Source organism: Sinocyclocheilus grahami, unplaced genomic scaffold (assembly GCF_001515645.1).
Source record: "Sinocyclocheilus grahami isolate Dianchi unplaced genomic scaffold, SAMN03320097.WGS_v1.1 scaffold92.1, whole genome shotgun sequence".
Lineage (NCBI taxonomy): Eukaryota > Metazoa > Chordata > Actinopteri > Cypriniformes > Cyprinidae > Sinocyclocheilus > Sinocyclocheilus grahami.
Genome location: NW_015505271.1, coordinates 2,228,385 through 2,246,033, shown reverse-complemented (window position 1 = coordinate 2,246,033; position 17,649 = coordinate 2,228,385). Strand labels below are relative to the sequence as shown.

The 17,649-nt window shown below is 38.3% G+C and overlaps 1 protein-coding gene across 2 annotated transcripts in view; it reads right to left on the bottom strand.

The window, feature by feature from the left end:
- The window catches only part of LOC107587357 (rabankyrin-5-like), a 27,403-nt gene extending 12,220 nt beyond the window's left edge, over positions 1 to 15,183 (bottom strand). Inside the window, exons 1-11 of one of the 2 annotated variants that reach the window (XM_016275117.1) lie at positions 15,111 to 15,183; positions 12,355 to 12,559; positions 11,391 to 11,509; positions 11,122 to 11,257; positions 8,348 to 8,471; positions 5,397 to 5,546; positions 2,706 to 2,871; positions 2,312 to 2,516; positions 2,135 to 2,203; positions 1,461 to 1,660; positions 1,270 to 1,367 (exon numbers count right to left, since the gene is read on the bottom strand). In XM_016275117.1, coding sequence (XP_016130603.1) covers positions 1,270 to 1,367; positions 1,461 to 1,660; positions 2,135 to 2,203; positions 2,312 to 2,516; positions 2,706 to 2,871; positions 5,397 to 5,546; positions 8,348 to 8,471; positions 11,122 to 11,257; positions 11,391 to 11,509; positions 12,355 to 12,559; positions 15,111 to 15,120 — 1,482 coding nt within the window. In that variant the 5' untranslated portion in view covers positions 15,121 to 15,183. Of the gene's footprint in view, positions 1 to 1,269; positions 1,368 to 1,460; positions 1,661 to 2,134; positions 2,204 to 2,311; positions 2,517 to 2,705; positions 2,872 to 5,396; positions 5,547 to 8,347; positions 8,472 to 11,121; positions 11,258 to 11,390; positions 11,510 to 12,354; positions 12,944 to 15,110 lie in introns of those variants that run through there. The other variant, XM_016275116.1, reaches the window with a different exon arrangement.
- Positions 15,184 to 17,649: the final 2,466 nt, after the last annotated feature.

Sequence of the window (17,649 nt, the reverse complement as noted above, 5' to 3'; positions counted from 1 at the left end):
AAAAAATCTTCGGTCTGTCCAATGATTGTAAAGTCATTAGGTCCGTCAGACTTAAGACATTTTAGCGGTAATGAGACCAAAAATATTTAAGACCCGTCGAATCCGAATTTAAGACTTTTTAAGACTTTTTAAGGACCCGCGGACACCTTGTATATAATAGCAATGAGGCAATAATAATGAGTTCAAATAAAGGATCAAAAGCAAGAAATCATATAGTTTTATTGAACAAAACTAAAATACTGTATTGTAACGTACCGTAATAGAGCCACTGATCTATATATAATTATAAAATAATACAATATAATCTCTATTATAGATCAGTGAACAGAGCTAATGTACAGTACGCATTACAACAAAGGCCTGCAGAAGGTGCCAACGACCTGACGATTGTTTTTACACATTGCTGTGCGATCTAATACTTGTTTAATATTTACCAAGCATCATTTAATTCAAATGTCCACTTAATCTTTCATACTTGGCCATTTCTTTATGACAGAAATGCTATAGCCACTGTAATTAAATGAATATGTGGACATCAAAACGTGTAAACTCAAGAGTGAGGGTTCGAGCTTTTATTTTGAAACCGCGAGATAATGATGTATTCTCCTGTGTTTGCGTGGATTTATAAATGATTTACCTTACAAATCTGATGAAATGGCACACGTTGCGTTCCCAGATGAACGTTATAATAAACCCAAATTCACAACAACATGCAGAGATGGAGTTTGAGACGCTCCACACGTGTAAATGATAACAGTTCCTGTGGAGCAGCATTTACTGTGAACGGAGCCGCTGTGAGATGCACGTATGTAACCTACACGCCTATAAATATAACAAAGAGTGAAAAATTTAAGGGGGTCTGAATACTTTCCGTACCCACTGTATAATTATTTAATTAAATCGCAGCATTTGTGAATTCACAATAATGCTTAATTATGATTTTTAAACGGGCTTAATATATCATGCAGCCTTGGAAAACGGTCTAATAATGTTTTATGGATTCTCGTCCATGAAATGCGGCACTTCCGGTATTTTGCCGGTTAGTCGACGCAGGCAATATGAAGTCTATGATTTTTTTAAATCGAATAGTCGAATAGAATCGACAAATCGCGACAGCCCTTGTGTGTATATATATATATATATATATATATACATACCTGTTCGATTTAATTGTTTTGATGACTACACTATTATTCTAAATTGTGTTAATAAGTGTATGTTCAAACATGTGACTGGCAGTGTATTTCAAATCAAAGCAGACAGACTCACCCATTTGTTAGGATGATTAACTTTAGCTCCATGTGTGGCCAAGAAGATAGCGGCTGCTTCACTTCCTGTGATAGCTGCTTTCTGCATGAGGCAGTTACCTGAGGAAGAGATGTTGTGATTAACAGGTGCGAAAGGAGTAATGACTAAACAGACACAGATAAACTTTTTATAAGGTGCAAAATGTGTGGTACCGTTGGCGTCTGGTGCATCAGGATTGCTCCCTCTCTGTATGAGCCATGCTGCCAAACTGTTCTCGTCAAATGAGGTTCCATTCACAACAGGAGCTTCATCTTCAAAAGGGTTGACGGAGGGGTCAGAGGCCACAGTGATGTACTGCAGAGCCAGCCACAGTGCAGTGCTGCCTTCATGGTCTTTCAGCTCCAGGTCCAAACTACGCATGAAGTGGAAGAATTGCAGTGTTACACAAGGGAAACAGGAAAAGGACACCGTTACACCAAGTGGTAGAGGCAACTTTCTCTATTTTCGAAATTCTAGCATACTAAACAGTATACACTTTTTCATACTCTGTATTTTTATTAACAGACACATGAAGAATACATAATTAAAGTTTTAATCCAACTCTTGGCAGGTCAAGTCAAGATAAAGATTACAAATCACATTTTGATATTACATCCCATTGCTTTATCACAATGGAAGGTCATATAATGCATTATGGGATATATAATCCACACAGTACTCTGTTGTATTTGTACACTTTAAAACAAGTTTTACATAATTTTGCGTATTACATGCATACAGATATTTCACATACTGCTAAAACAGTACAAGTAGTATACCATTTTATTAACTACAAAATTAATTTCAGATCATTTGTTTTGAAAAGGACAACCATGTTTAAGCTTACTGTTTGCATTGCAGCAGCTGGTTAAAGACCGGCTCATTTCCTGACACCACAGCCTCATGCAATGGCGTCCTAAGAATTAGACAATAAAAATAACCGAGACATGAAAACAATGAATAAGTTGTACTGCCATAAACATAGTCATTATGCCGAAGAAACCCTTGATTAACTGTTACACACCGTCCTTTGCTGTTTTGCATGTTTGGGTTGGCACCAGCTTTGAGCAGAGCTTCAGCGATGTGGGCCATGCCAGCCATAACTTCACCACTGTGTTTTTTAGGGCTGAAAGAGCAGACCAGGTGCAGAGGCGTCTCCACTGACCCCACTGTGGCAGCGTTCACCTGTGCGGAGTGACGGATCAGAAAAGTGGAGGCAAACTCATCTCCTAAAAAGACAGGGAGAGAAAAACACACAAGACGGAGCGAGTCCTTAGACCACCAAAAGGAAAAAAAATTCTCAATGTTCTTGATGCAGCAGTCTTTTGTAAGTGAAGGTGGCTTTGTGCCAACTTCAAATTCATTGTAAATGTGCCCCATTCCATTTTTCCCTCTGGCCAAATACAAGCACTTGTCACCTCTCTGGATGGCCTTGTGTAGAAGACTCCAGCCGCTCTGGTCCACCATGTCTACATCTGCCTTGTTGTTGACCAGTGTGGTGGCGATGCTCTCCAGCTTCTTGGACAGAGCCAGATCCAGTGCCAAGTCTCCATTATTGTCCAGCTCATTCAGCTTTCCAGGTAACTTGGGAATGAAATAAAAGAAATATGGTAACACTTTATTTTAAGGACTAATTCTCACTGTTAACTAGCATATTGGCTGTTTGGTAGTACTTGCAAACCACATATTTATGCCTTATTCTGCATGACCATATTTTAGATCCCTTAATGCTACTCCATACCTAAACTTAACAACTACCTTACTAACTGTTAATAAGCAGCAAATTAGGAGTTTATTGAGGCAAAAGTCATAGTCAATAGTTAGTTAATAGTGAGAATTGGACCTTAAAATAAAGTCTGTCCAGAAACATTTATCCTAATGACTTTGCCATGCAATAAACAAGCTTATTAGTAGAGAATCATACATTTATTAGTGGAGAAAATGCGACTAAATCCAGCAGAGTATGTTGTAATAATATAAATAATAAATAGATACATTTTGCTTAGTAATTTCGCATATTGTTGGGCTTACGCATCTAATTAAAATAATTAGCAATATTACTAATTATTTTATACTAGATTATTTAAAGGGGTCATCGGATGCAAAATTCACTTTTGCGTTGAACATAAAGTGAAGTGACATGTGGCCAAGTATGGTGACCCATACTCGGAATTAGTGCTCTGCATTTACCCATCCAAAGTGCACACACACAGCAGTGAACACACACCCGGAGCAGTGGGCAGCCATTTATGCTGCGGCGCCCGGGGAGCAGTTGGGGATTCGGTGCCTTGCTCAAGGGCACCTTGTCGTGGTATTGAAGGGGGGAGAGACATTCCCCCCCCCCCCCTACAATCCCTGCCGGTACAAGACTCGAACCCACAACCTTTGGGTTATGAGTCCAACTCTCTAACCATTAGGCCACGACTTCCCCATAAATGTGTGTTGGAAGTGTGTGTAAACATCCATCCTATAATGATAAAAATCCACCCAGTGTTTTTTTTTTTAAATCCCTATTTTAAAATCCCCTTTCTCAAATCAGGCTCAATTCCTGTCAGAATGACGTAGTTCTGCCCAGGTGTCCCACGATAGTTGATTGACAAGTCTGTCTTACCTTAAAGGGTTAGTTCACCCAAAAATTTAAATTAGCCCATAAATTTCTCACCCTCAAGTCATCCTAGGTGTATATGAATTTCTTCTTTCAGACGAATCCAGTCGGAGTTATATAAAAAATTGTCTTTGATCTTTCAAGCTGTTTCATGGCACTCAGCGGGTGTTGCATGCATCAGTCCAAAAGCAGTTAAACAAAAAGCACCCTTCCATAAAAAAGTGTCTCACACGGCTCCGGGGGGTGTACTGTTGTACACGGAAGCAGCTCCGGGGGAATGACGTATGAGGTCGGCTTTGCGCATGCGCCACTCAGAAGTGGCAAATGCAGAAATGCAGCGGAGAGATCAAAACCTTTGCTCCTGTTAACAAACGTTGGTTTTCACGAGACTCACCAGCGCATGCGCAGCGCTGACCTCATAGGTCATTCCCCCGGAACTGCTTCCGTGTACAACAGTGAGCGCAAGCTACATTAAAGTGATTATTAAGTTTTGAATATGGATATTTTTCTTACAAAAACGCATCAATTCGCTACAGAAGGCCTTTGTTCACCCCCCGGAGCCGTGCGAGACACTTTTTTTTATGGATGGGTGCATTTTATTTAACTGCTTTTGGACTGATGCATGCAACACCTGCTAAGTGGCATTAAACAGCTTGAAAGATCAAATACATTTTTTTATATAACTCCGACTGGATTCGTCTGAAAGAAGAGTCATATACACCTAGGATGACTTGAGGGTGAGTAATTTATGAGCTAATTTTCATTTTTTGGTGAACTAAACTTTTAAGACCTGCCCTGAGTGAGCTGTGAGCTGTCCGCCACTGTGTCGACTCCGGTGCAGGGGAAGACAAGAATGTCTCCAATTAAGCGATCGTGGTGTATTGTTGCTGGATGTAATAATGAACATAGCAGTCGTCATTTACTCCCGACATCTGAGCCGCTGAAGACGCAGAGGAATGTTAAAAGGAATGCGCCGATCCCCGATCTGCCTAAATGCATTTAAGTTCACGCGAATATAAGTTTTTTTTTTATGAAGCCTTGGCCTCTCTCATCTTTTTAAGTGGGAGAACTTGCACAATTGGTGGCTGACTAAATACTTTTTTCCCCCACTGTATGTGCTAGTTAGCAAGTTTACAGTCTGCACGTCACCCCACAGAAGAGAGGGGCGGAGTCAGCAGAGCTCATTAGCATTTAAAGCAACATGGACTAGAACGGCGTGCTGAAAACAGAGCTGATTTTGACAGGGTAAAAAAGGTGTTTTTACACTACCATTGAGTAATTTTAACTAACTTTTTTTAACTTTTCATTAAGACCCTAAATGAATCATATCAACTTGTGGAAAATGGGCATCCGATGACCCCTTTAAACATCATGTTGGGTGACCACTAGTTATCCAACCTGAAGTAAAACATCAACCATACCAAAAACATCAACTGATATGATTTATTTTCAATCACTGTATATACAGCAGTAACACATCTTTGATTCAGTGCTGGCTTTTTACCTGGGCATCCATCTCTATTAGATAAAGGAAGACCACATCTTCTCGTTCTACTTTAATTGCTTTGTGAAGGGGGTACTCGGTCTTGGATTTGATCATCTTATAGAGCAGCTGAGCATCCATGGTACTGAAGTCCTCTTTCCGAAGATCATCCTGTTTGAGAGAGTAAAGAAGTAAATATTAAACATAGTTATACATCTATTGGTTAGGAAACCCTCCATTCTACATTGATACACACTCAAAAATGATAAAAAAATAAATAAAATCATTGCATAATAGGGGTGGAACGATACATGTATTCGTACAGAACCATCACGGTACGGACATCTCGGTTCGGTGAATGAGACCTTACAACGAATACAGGCAATTTACCCCAATCCAGAACGGGGCGCCTGCAGCAATGCAACACTGTTTGATAACCGGCTGCCAGCAGAAGAACAGCGAATGCCATGAGTTGCACACTTGAAAACAAAGCCCACTAGACAGAGACCATGAGCTGACTCTGAATGCATCTCTCACACAGACCGACAAAGGAGTATACTTTAAAGGCTTGTGCACTCAACTGTTTGCAAAATGGAGCTTTGTGCTCGTGTATCCTACCTTTCTCATTCGGCACAAATCCAAATATACCATAATATTTCCATATTTGCGATGTAACGTATCTGAATGCTAAACTATTATTTATTATGTAAATTATAGGCTTTGTACTTCAGTTCCAACGGTGACACAGAGGCGTGCGCGCTGATGTTTGATTCACTGTATTTTTATTTTGATAAAGTATCAACTGCGCTGTCAAGTTAGCAATGCTGGAACTGATGTGTTTTTGTGTGTGTCTGTGTGTGTGTGTGTGTGTGTGTGTGTGTGTGTGTGTGTGTGTGTGTGTGCGTGCGTATGCGCCAGCGCGATCACTTCAACTGTTTTCTTATATCAGCAGAATCAACTTTAAACACTTATTGTCTTATTAATAATGCATCACTGTATAAAGGTCTGCTTTTATTTGTGTACACTCACAATGAATACAAAACATTGTGCTTTTGTAAAATAAAGAAAACAAATAGGATGTCGCTTTATGCCATTTGAGTTTCCTTTCTGTGAACAAATTAAGCCCGTCACAAAAATGAACTGAAACTCAGCGTATATAGGCTACGTTACGTGTCGCATTGTTTTTTTCCCTTGTTAGTCTGTAAACTAAATCTAACTAAGAATTTATTCCTTGTATGTATATATGTACTGCAGATTTGATATATATAACATAACGTAACAATATTTAGTATTTTCACATCTAGGTGGAAAAACTTTTAATTTGTACTACTGTCTGTTCAAAATAAATGAAAAGAAACCGAGCATAGTAGATTTTTTCCCCCTCCCCTGTTGTACTGAAATCGTATCAAACCGTGACCCCCGAACCAAGGTACGTAACGAACCGTGACATCTGTGTACCGTTCCACCCCTATTGCACAATGATTTCCTCCTTTAAAACAGCAGGTGACTTCTTTTAATAATTATGCAAATCTCAATCTCCCTCTGGTCTATATCAAGGTCTTGTTGAAGGTCTGCTAAGCCCATATTGATGTGTTTGCTTTCACTCAGCGGAGAGAGCGTCTGTAAACCCACCACAAGGTTTCCTTTATCATCCCGGTCATAAACATAACCTTGAGAATAGGGCTGAACGATTAATTGCATTTGCGATAATATCGCGATATGAAAAAACAAGATTTTTCACTGGATGCGACAAAACGACCGTTGCAAATCATTTTAACTTTGTGTCAGTACGTCATAAATAGAACAAGGCATCAGTTTAATGGCAGGGTTTTTCATGTCGTGCCCTATACAGTCTATGGTCGCACCGCGCCGCATCCAGTGTACACAGCGTCACTGAATATAGTGGTATTTTGCCGCTCGCGTCTGGTGTAGACACGGTGTTTAATGTCGTTGGTGAGGAGGAAAGCCTGTATCCTATGCCTTACCAGACAGCATGAAACCCACAAAAAAAATAAAAATAACAGAGAGAATAATAATAATAACAGTTATTCTCTCTATGCTATTTTTCAATGTTTCAAGTGATGCAGGTGTTTTTTTTCCCTGTAGATTTTTTAAATTAAAAAAAGCATTAATTTTTTCATAATGTTTAGTGAAATTATTTGGTAGTCTGAGGTGGAATGGAGATTCGGGAAAGGGGGGGAGCCAGATTTTTTTTATAGGTTTAAAGGGGGGCGATACCAAAAAAGTTTGAGAACCACTGGTCTAAAGTTAACAGACAGTGTTTAAAAAGTGCAGCGCACATGTTTACATATGTTTATTACAGTGACTGTGAATTACCTAAAGTAGTGTGGTAAAGCAACAGATTTGTTTTTATATTTCTGCAATCTACTTTAGTTTGTATGATTTGTTACTGACTTTCATATTAATGTTTACACCAGGCTTATTTGTGCTTATTTGTCAGTGCTTTATGTTGTCATAATTATTACATGCTTACAAGGTTAGAAGTTCAACAAATCAGTCAATATACTGTGATTGTAGTTGTTAAATAAAAATGTCATTCATATCAATTCATGACCTGGCCTACAGAAAAGAACATTTATGTTTAATCTATCTAATAGTGTGTTGGTCATACTATACAATGATTTATAGCTCGTCTTTGTTGAATAATACAGAACATAAAAAGCTTTAAAAAATATTTGCATATTAAATCGCAATTGCAATATTGGTAAAAAAAATATTGCAATTAAGATTATTTTCCAAAATCGTTCAGCCCTACTTGAGAATCAATCTTTACGCCTCGTGGGGATTTACAAGGAGTCATCAAGGAGACTCCAAACATCAAGGAGAACCAGAAGACCCTGCTGCTTTTAAACAAGAGAGAATGAAATGGAGGAAGGCTATTTTTCACAGTGAATCTGTCAACTGATGAGTCTTTCAAGGACGAGGATGATGACTCTATTCTTCTGACTCACCCAGTGACTGGCAATGATTTCTCCACAATAGTTCATCAATGTTGTGGCGTCCAGCTCTTCAGCTGTCTGGTAGAATCTGATACAGTTCCTCACGTTCACTGATGACATCACTCCTTTCTCACATCTGCATTTGAAAAACAATTTATGTGTTTAGAGCTCACTGCTTATTCTTTAACATTAACAATTACATTTTGAAAATTTCAAATTATTTTATAAAAAGGATGACATTAAATTATTACATGACCTCAGACCATATACTTAATTTATATACAGTGGTGTGAAAAAGTGTTGGCCCCCCCTCCTGATTTCTTATTTTTTTGCATGTTTGTCACACTTTAATATTTCAGATCATCAAACAAATTTAAATAATAGTAAACGATAACACAAGTGAACACAACATGCAGTTTTTAAATGAATGTTTTTATTATTAAGGGAAAACAAAATCCAAAACTACATGGCCCTGTGTGAAAAAGTGTTTGCCCCCTAAACCTAATAACTGGATGGGCCACCCTTAGCAGCAACAACTGCAATCAAGTGTTTGCAATAACTTGCAATGAGTCTGTTACAGCGCTGTGGAGGAGTTTTGGTCCACTCATCTATGCAGAATTGCTGCATGTTGTGTTTACTTGTGTTATCTTTGACTAATTTTTACATTTGTTTGATGATCTGAAACATTAAAGTGTGACAAACATGCAAAAAAATAAGTAATCAGGAAGGGGGCCAACACTTTTTCACACCACTGTAGGTTAATATTAGTGCTGTCAAACGATTAATCGCGATTAATCATGTTCAAAATAAAAGTTTTTGTTTACAGAATATATGTGTGTGTGTACCGTGTATATTTATTATGCATATATAAATACACACATATGCATGTATATATTTAAGAAAAATATGTTATGTTTATATATTATAGGGCTGTGCAAATAATCGAATGCGATTTTCATGCGCATCTCGTCAGTAAAGCCGGTTCTGTGATTAGTAGTAAATCTCATTTAAAAGTTTAGTGCAGAAGTATCGAATCGGTATCGATATCGACGATACTGCCTTGAAAAATATCGGTATCGTATCGAAAACAAAATAAGGGGTATCGCCCATCCCTAGTGAAAGCACAATGAGTCTGTGCTGCTTCTGCACCGCATACGTAACGCACTCGGACCGCATACGCACTGTGTGTGAAACAGGCGTAAGCGTGAAAATTCCGAAACTGAAGCTGTAGAACTAATAGAACGTGATGACACAGAAGAACTCATCCACAATATCCACATTGACCGCCACAAATATCCACCGCCCCCTGCCATCAGCTCCCGCGTCTCACACACACACGAGCGCGACTTTAGCACTAGATTTAGCAATTTTCAGACCCTTTTAGCACTTTTTTCCATAGAATATTCATACTGACAAACCTAGCGACTTTTTTTGTATAAACCTTAGCTATGGTTCAGTTGAAGGATTTTGCCAGTGCTGTCCCGCGAACGCGAGGTCTGACTTTCCCTGAGAAGTGTCACCTCTCTCTGCATCTGTTCTGTGCAGTGAGCAGCAGTGAAGCAACGCAGCCGACTCGTCAATAAATGAGTACAAAACAGCGTTTCCTAACACCTGACGCTTACTGATTGTTTGGAATTATAAATATGAGCGTAGTTCGTCTGTTAATATCATATGCACTTTTTTGTTTGTTGTTTTTTTTAGTTTGTTACTCAGACGCAGGCAGTGCGCTGCATGAGACAAAAAAGTAATATAGCCAAAACAACCGCATAGCTGCTCTTTAGTGTAGATGCATGTTGATATTATCAGACGATGCCGCGATTATAATTGAAAGTGACTCCTGGTTAACATGTATTAAAAGGGGTCGTGTTTAGTCACTATTTAGTGTGGTATTTTTTGACAATATTCACTCATCACGACAGTAAAATAGGGCATTCTAAGTCAATATACTGCAGTATTTCCTCTCAATCAGAAGAAAATATGGTTAACACCCGGTCATGCATGAAAAAAAAAATAGCGTCATGTACCGTGAAACCGGTATAATTTTGAAAAATACCGTGAAATAAATTTTTGGTCATACCGTCCAGCACTAATATATATATATATGCTAACATTCAGAAGTTTGGGGTCAGTAAGATTTTATTTTAAGAAATTAATATATTTATTCAGCAAATTAAATTGATCAAAAGTGACAGCAAAAACATGCATAATGTTACTAAAATGTTTCAAAGAAAGTTGTTCTATAGTCCCAGTACTCAAGAATAAAAGTTGATCATTAGCATTATAGCACAAAACATATAGGCTGTCTGCTTTCCATTTAGTAACTTCTTTTATCCAAAGTGACTTAAAGAATACCTACTGATGGGAGAGGATTACGTACTTGATTCAAGGGCACTTTGATGATGGGGGCATCACTGCAACTCTCCAGTTTATCTATAAGCCTCTTTCAGGTAAATGCCAGGTAAAAGAGCACAAGCTTTCAGGGAGATGTCTATTTAATTTGATGAGTATGACTCAGTGATGGACCAGAGTGACTAAAAATGATGGCGTGATGCATATGCAAACGCTTCATTAATCAAGTGTAAGATTCATCACCAAAAGCCTTTGTGTTTCACATCAATCCATGCTAAGGGGTGCTTTATATACTTGTAGTTGATATTCTTAAATGCTGAGTGATTGATAACAGCAGTTACATGGTAACATTTTTGCTGGTGAATCACAATGAGATGTAAAGAAAGACGCATCTATCCAGTCAATTGTATCTGTTATTCTAAAGACACCGTTCCCACCTTTCTCGCAGAAGATGGAGCTGGAAGCGGTTGGCCAGCTTCATCAGGTTGATGAGGAAGCCATCGTCTCCACTCAACTCCAGATCATCCGTGTACGCCCAGCGCAGCATTGCCATGGCAACCTCTGGTTTGGCATCTAGGAAGTCACATGGGGAAGCACAGGAAAGAATCCAACAACAGGTTCAGTTTTGAGGGATCTGATGCTGTTGCGTACTGCATTGACATTCATTTCAAGAGCAGGTTGTAGGAAACAGAGAAGCCATTGCTACCTGAGAGGTCCAGTTCTGAGGTGGAGGCCAGGTTGGCTAAGCTCCAGATTTCACTCCGAGAAGCCAGCACGAATTTATGAGCACTGAGCCTCTGCTCTCCAATCTTCACATTCAGATCACTAGGAGAAAAAAAAACACTGATCTTGTCATACTGACTTTACACAGCATTCCTGTGAAATATGCCAAATTTGATGCATTATAGCTAATGTATTATGCAATGGTCTCAGTGAGGTCAGATCTGAGACAACAGTCTGGGCTCAAATCTCAGACGGAACATTCTGTAACCTCATAAGAACATGGTGCAATATGAAGAAATACAACTGTAATACAACTTCCTAACTTTACAGACCCAGCAGACATATTAAAACCCTTTCAGCCAGCTTTAAAGCACTTAGAAGCAAAACGAAACTGCAAATCAATATTTTTAATACCCGAGTGGCAGCAAATATTCAAATCAAGACAAAGTCACAGACAAACAGAAGTATTTCAATAGCTGTGTGAATCTTATAAAAACGGACAAAAGTTGAACAAAAATGTCTAGGTCATATTTCACCACAAAAACCAAAGACAAAATAATATTTTGCATTTAATAAAGCTTGTCTTTAAGAATAGAAAAGCTAAAGATAAACACCCCTCAAATTTTCATTACCGCTACACAACAAAAATTGTATATATACAATATATATATATATATATATATATATATATATATATATACATATAATGTTATAAACCATGATGACAAGTATTGCAAGTATATATCATTTGGTATTAATAATCCATGCTGATTTTAATAAGAAAATAATTATACTTTACAGTAAATGCAATTTTTCACATACCGTGGAAACAATAGGTTTTATTGTTAGGAAAAAAAGGTAAAGAAAACAACGACAAAAACACATTTAACTTGTGCATATTTTTTATTTCTTTTTTTTTTTTGCCTGAGGTTAATTATGATGCTCACCTGTACTGCTCCTGCTGATAAAGGTCAGCCACGATGGCCAGCAGGCGGCTGATGAAGGAGTCACTGGCCTGGGAGGTGGAGCCGGGGAGAGAGGCCTGGGCCGCTAACACGGAGCACCGCCTCTCCGTCTCCACCAGCTTCTGCTGCATCTTCACATACTCCTGCCTCAGCAGAGCAAGGTGCTTCTGCAATTTCTGCACCTCCTCTGCGGGCATGATGTGAATGATGAAGAGATGAGGAGCAAGAAGTGGAGAGATGACAAGAAAGAGTGGAACACAGGGAATAAGCACATGGGGTACAAGGAGAGAATAAGGAAAAATGGACAAGAATAAACCATTAAAGTGAAAAGAAATGTGACGGGTAATGCAAAAGGAAAGTGGAAATGCCATGAAGAAGAAAGAGAGAGGGACAAAACACAGATTTCACATGAAAACTGCTGACACAGACAGACTTCCTAACCACGCTCAAGGGAGGAGAAGTGGACCACCGATATGTGAGCAGAACTGTCTTTCTGTACTTTGACAAGTAAAACACATTCAACATGGTCTAATTCATGAACAACAACCACAAGAGTTCATATACACTCTCAGAATCCATCTCATTCCACTCAAACTAGGGCTGCACGATTAATCGAATGCGATTGTCATGCGTAATAGTAATGTCGGTTCTGTAATCAGCAGGAAATCATCATCATGTGCTTTCAGATGGAACAGAATTTACTACACATAGCCGTGGTTCACTGACAAGTTACGCAAAAAAAATTTTTTTTTAAATTAAAAAAAATCGCAGACGATTTTATTGTGCGATTATGAAATCATATTTCTTACTTTATATATTATGCAACATATTTCATAGTATTTAAGCAGTGATAAAGGCATTGCATTATAAATATACTATATAGTAATGAAAATTATAATAATAAAAACTCAGATAAACCGTATATTGCCGTAGTCGTGTGTTTATTAGTCACGTTGAATCAATGAAAGCAGTTGAATCTTCAGTTAATTCAGCTGCAGCGGTTTCTTCTGTGAGGCATATTTGGAGTTTCAGCGCGAGAGCGCCCTCTGGCCTTTGGATGGAGATTTACTGCTGATCACAGAACCGTGCTTCACTGAAATACACGCATGACAATCGCAGCTTCTGTCGAATCGCGATCTCGATTCCATTTCGATTTATCGTGCAGCCCTAACTCAAACCACACAATAACAACTTTAAACTCGCCATCCTCAATGTGGTAATTACCCTGGATCTGTAACTAGAGTCACAGCTTAACCTAAATTCCAACACGGGCCGCTTCCTTCCTCTTTCCTTGATTTTATATCTGTCTCTCCAGAATGCTGAGGCTACACTTTGCCATTGCACCACATTAGCTCAGGTATTAGCTGGCCTAATAATGTGTTATCATTTGACATCTAGGAAAATCTTTGAATGTTGCTAAAAACAGTAAGCAGCACCTAGTAGTAATACACTATATGGAAGCTGTAATTTTTGTCAAAAGGAAAGTCTACCTAGTCATTGCAACCCATTAAGACTGTGTGTGGAGTAAACGAAGGATTAGCATGTTTTCAGATTAATATGTGAGCCATTTGCCTTTAGCCTAGCTTCCAGAATCCAGTGTCCTAAGCAATCAACAGCTCAAGAGCTGTCCAAATAGGTCCCATAAAGTATTTAAAAAGCTCATCAGTCAATCAGATGACAGGAAACCTTGTGAAGCAATAAGCTGCTTGCAATACCAACAAGCATTTACAAGACTTATACCTCATGAATTACACAATGAATTCAGATGAAGAATAAATCATTCTCGACTATTAGGATATTGTGCAATTAGCATACAATAAATTGTTCTAGTAATCTATATTCAGAAATAGATACACCCTTACAAAATCACCATAGCTTCAACAAATACTTGTCAATACGTGGTTGCTTTACAGCTGGTCTAGCCTGTTATAAGCACCCTCGTCTTTTAAAAATAAGATGACAGAAATATTGTGAAAGTGTTCTTAAGCTGTTTGAGGATGTCGTCATTTAAATGTCTTTTCATTTTACAGCATGTTGTGGAAAGATAAAGAAGGGAGATGTCATATATGAGCTGATCAAAGTAACGGTTGCAACGTCTCTCTGTACGCAATCAAGATGTGTGCAAATTATCCATATAAACAACATGACAGAACTATACGTATATTCATTTATTTTACTGTTATCGTATATCCATGTCATGCTATATATTCAAATACATCGAGTGCAATACATTGACATTTAATAGCCAGTTTGCATATCCAGGTGAATTTCTCATTTAAGATAACGAAGATGAGGATAAAAGACTGAAAGCGGAAATTCTGATTAGAAATGACTTGAAAATCAGAATACGTAACGACAATGTTTATAAAATCAACCATTTCCATTTCAAAATCATAACGCTGCATGTTCTGCGCTAAATGCAACTGAAGACATCTTTTGGAAAAGCATTTATCGGATATTTCTTTACGTAAGAGCTCAAATCACCCGGCAAATTATTACTACCACTGCCCAGCCCACCACCTGACTTGCAACCAGCTAACGTTAACAGTTAGCTGGAAAAATAACAATCTAAGCAATAATAATGTGGTTCATTTCAGGGCTACGCGATTTTTATTACCAACTGGCTGTGGTGATACCAATTAAATGCATTATTAGGCCAGCACATCGTGTAGAGATACAACCGCTGCATGTGTTAAACAGCAAGGGCGTGAAAAATAAGAAAGAAACCCTTCTCATACCTTCCGCCATGTTGGATCCGTGGCTGGTCGCCTAATACCGCGAGAGACCGCGGGAGGAAGGTTTTGATTTGGGAGGAGCGTGTGTGTGTGTGTGTGTGCCTGTGTACCTGTTTTTCTATTCTGGTGGGGACTTAAACCTGAATACACACAGACTCATGGGGACTCATGTCACGGTGGGGACCTAAACTGAGGTCCCCACGGGTAAACAAGCTAATAAATCACACAGAATTAAGTCTTTTGAAAATCTAAAAATGCAGAGCTTCCTGTGAGGGGTAGGTTTAGGTGTAGGGCAATAGAATATACGGTCTGCACAGTAGAAAAACCATTATGCCTATGGAGAGTCCCCACAAAGATAGCAAACCAGACATAAGTGTGTGTGTGTGTGTGTGTGTGTGTGTAAGCAACGACCCAAAGCTACATTACCTTTGTAAAGTGCATTATCAATGACAGATTAAGTAATGTACACGTTTGTGTGCCAAGTAAACCAATTATATGTGGGGTCTTTAATATGGCTCTTATTTAAGTTTCATTTTGACCAAAAGCCAACGTGTTCCTCATGATTGTTCCAGTCAGAGAAAATAGGGATAAGGAATTACATTTAGATAAATGCCCTCTTTGGCTCACATCCCCAAACCCTTTCTAAAAAATAAGGGTCTAGTCTGTCATACAAAAGTCTCAGTAGACCTACATGGCACTTATGCCTTTGAAGGAGCAACAGTTGCCACGCTCAAATGCATATTTTGTTAAACTTCAACTGTCTTTATGAGGCTAAGCAATATAATCCGTTGTCTGAACTAGTGTTGTTATTGTTAGCCAAAACTAAAACTATTAAAAACCATTTGGGATAATTAAGTTGAAATTAAATATTACAAAGACTTACAAGACAACACTTGTAATTTTGTTTGAAATCATTTGTGGTACTAAAATTACCGTAACAAATAAAAAGAAAGCTATACAAACAAAAGATGCGTTTTAAAAAACTACAGAACAGTCGACTTTTCAGCCAATGTTTATGTAAAATTGCCATGTTTTGAGAAGAATAGTCTTATTAAAAAGCACATACATTTGTAGTTATGCTGGAACTGATGAATGGACGAGTGTCATAAGACATTCAAGTTTGTGGCAACACTTTGAACTGAACAGACAGAACACGCAAACAAGTATTGGAAAAAAAATTATATTTTAGAAGAATTCACTAGAGGTGACAACTTCCATAACATGAAAAATATACATCAGTATTTTGTCTTTGTACATTAGGCAAAAGAACTGCAGTAGTCTGTCAGAGCCAGAATAAAATTAGCCAGAGAATTAAAGATTGTTGGAGGAGAGAGAGTGGGAGAGAGTGGGATACAGGTATGCGCGCACACACACACACCTCTGATCATTCACCCTTAAACACACACACACACACACACACCTCTGATCATTCGCCCTTAAACACACACACACACATCTGAAATCCCAGAAATCTACATTTAAAGCATGGCTAAGAAACCTATCAAAGAAACCACACAAAAGAGATGTCAAGCCGAGAGAGAAGAGAAGAACAAAAAAAATCTGCTCTGATACAAGGGAGAATCTTTACTAGAAATCGTGTATCAATATCCAATTTAATATGTCCGCATATAATGTGGGCAAAGCGGAGTTATTGCTACACCAAAATAATTCAGAATGCTGGTACAAGGGTTATGAAAATAAACCTCACATTCACACAAGTTTGAGAGGATGTTGAGCAGTTCTTAAACATGTTCCTCCCTTTAGCTCCTGTTTGATGCAGGGCACATAACAAGCCAAGCGATTTAAATTAGAGGCACTTCTGAAAACAAAAGAGAATTTAAAACATGCAGAAAAAAGAAAAATCACATCTGATGGGTTTCCTTGCCATTGCCTCCCCGCCTCAAATGGACAAAACAAGAGAACAGATGAGAACCTGACACTCAGAAAGCAGTCATCGTTTCAGCTGAAATAAGAGCACTTCCCTCCCCCCACCCCATTTAAAAACCAAACCAGTGAAATACCTTCATGACCCCCAATTAATAAGAAAATGCTTTACAGCTATTTTACCTGAAATGTCCCAATTAAGAAAGCCTTCCAACATGACGAGCAATGCTTTGGATCCTAACGATAGCGTACCCCTGCCTTCCTCACCCTAAAACTGGATCGAGTTTGAGTGAGAAATGCAAAAGTAGAAATTTTTTTAAACTGACAAGTGGGTATGTGAGGCCACTTGCACCTGTAACAGATCTAAAGCACACTAGATATGAGGCAGCAGAAGGGGGAGGGTGGGAGATGAACTATAGTCTTCAAAAACTTTACATGATGTCACACTCTAACTACAGAACTGCTATTTTATTTGGTACTAAGTCTTGCTGGATGGATAGGAACAAGTTATTATATATTATCCGGTTTTTATGTCTGTGCTATGTACACATCTTTACAATCTCTTCCTGAAAAGTTGTATCCGTTCATAGAATTAAAAAAAAAAAAAAAAAAAAAAAAAAAACAAAAAAAATTTTTTTTTTTTTTTTTTTTTTTGCAC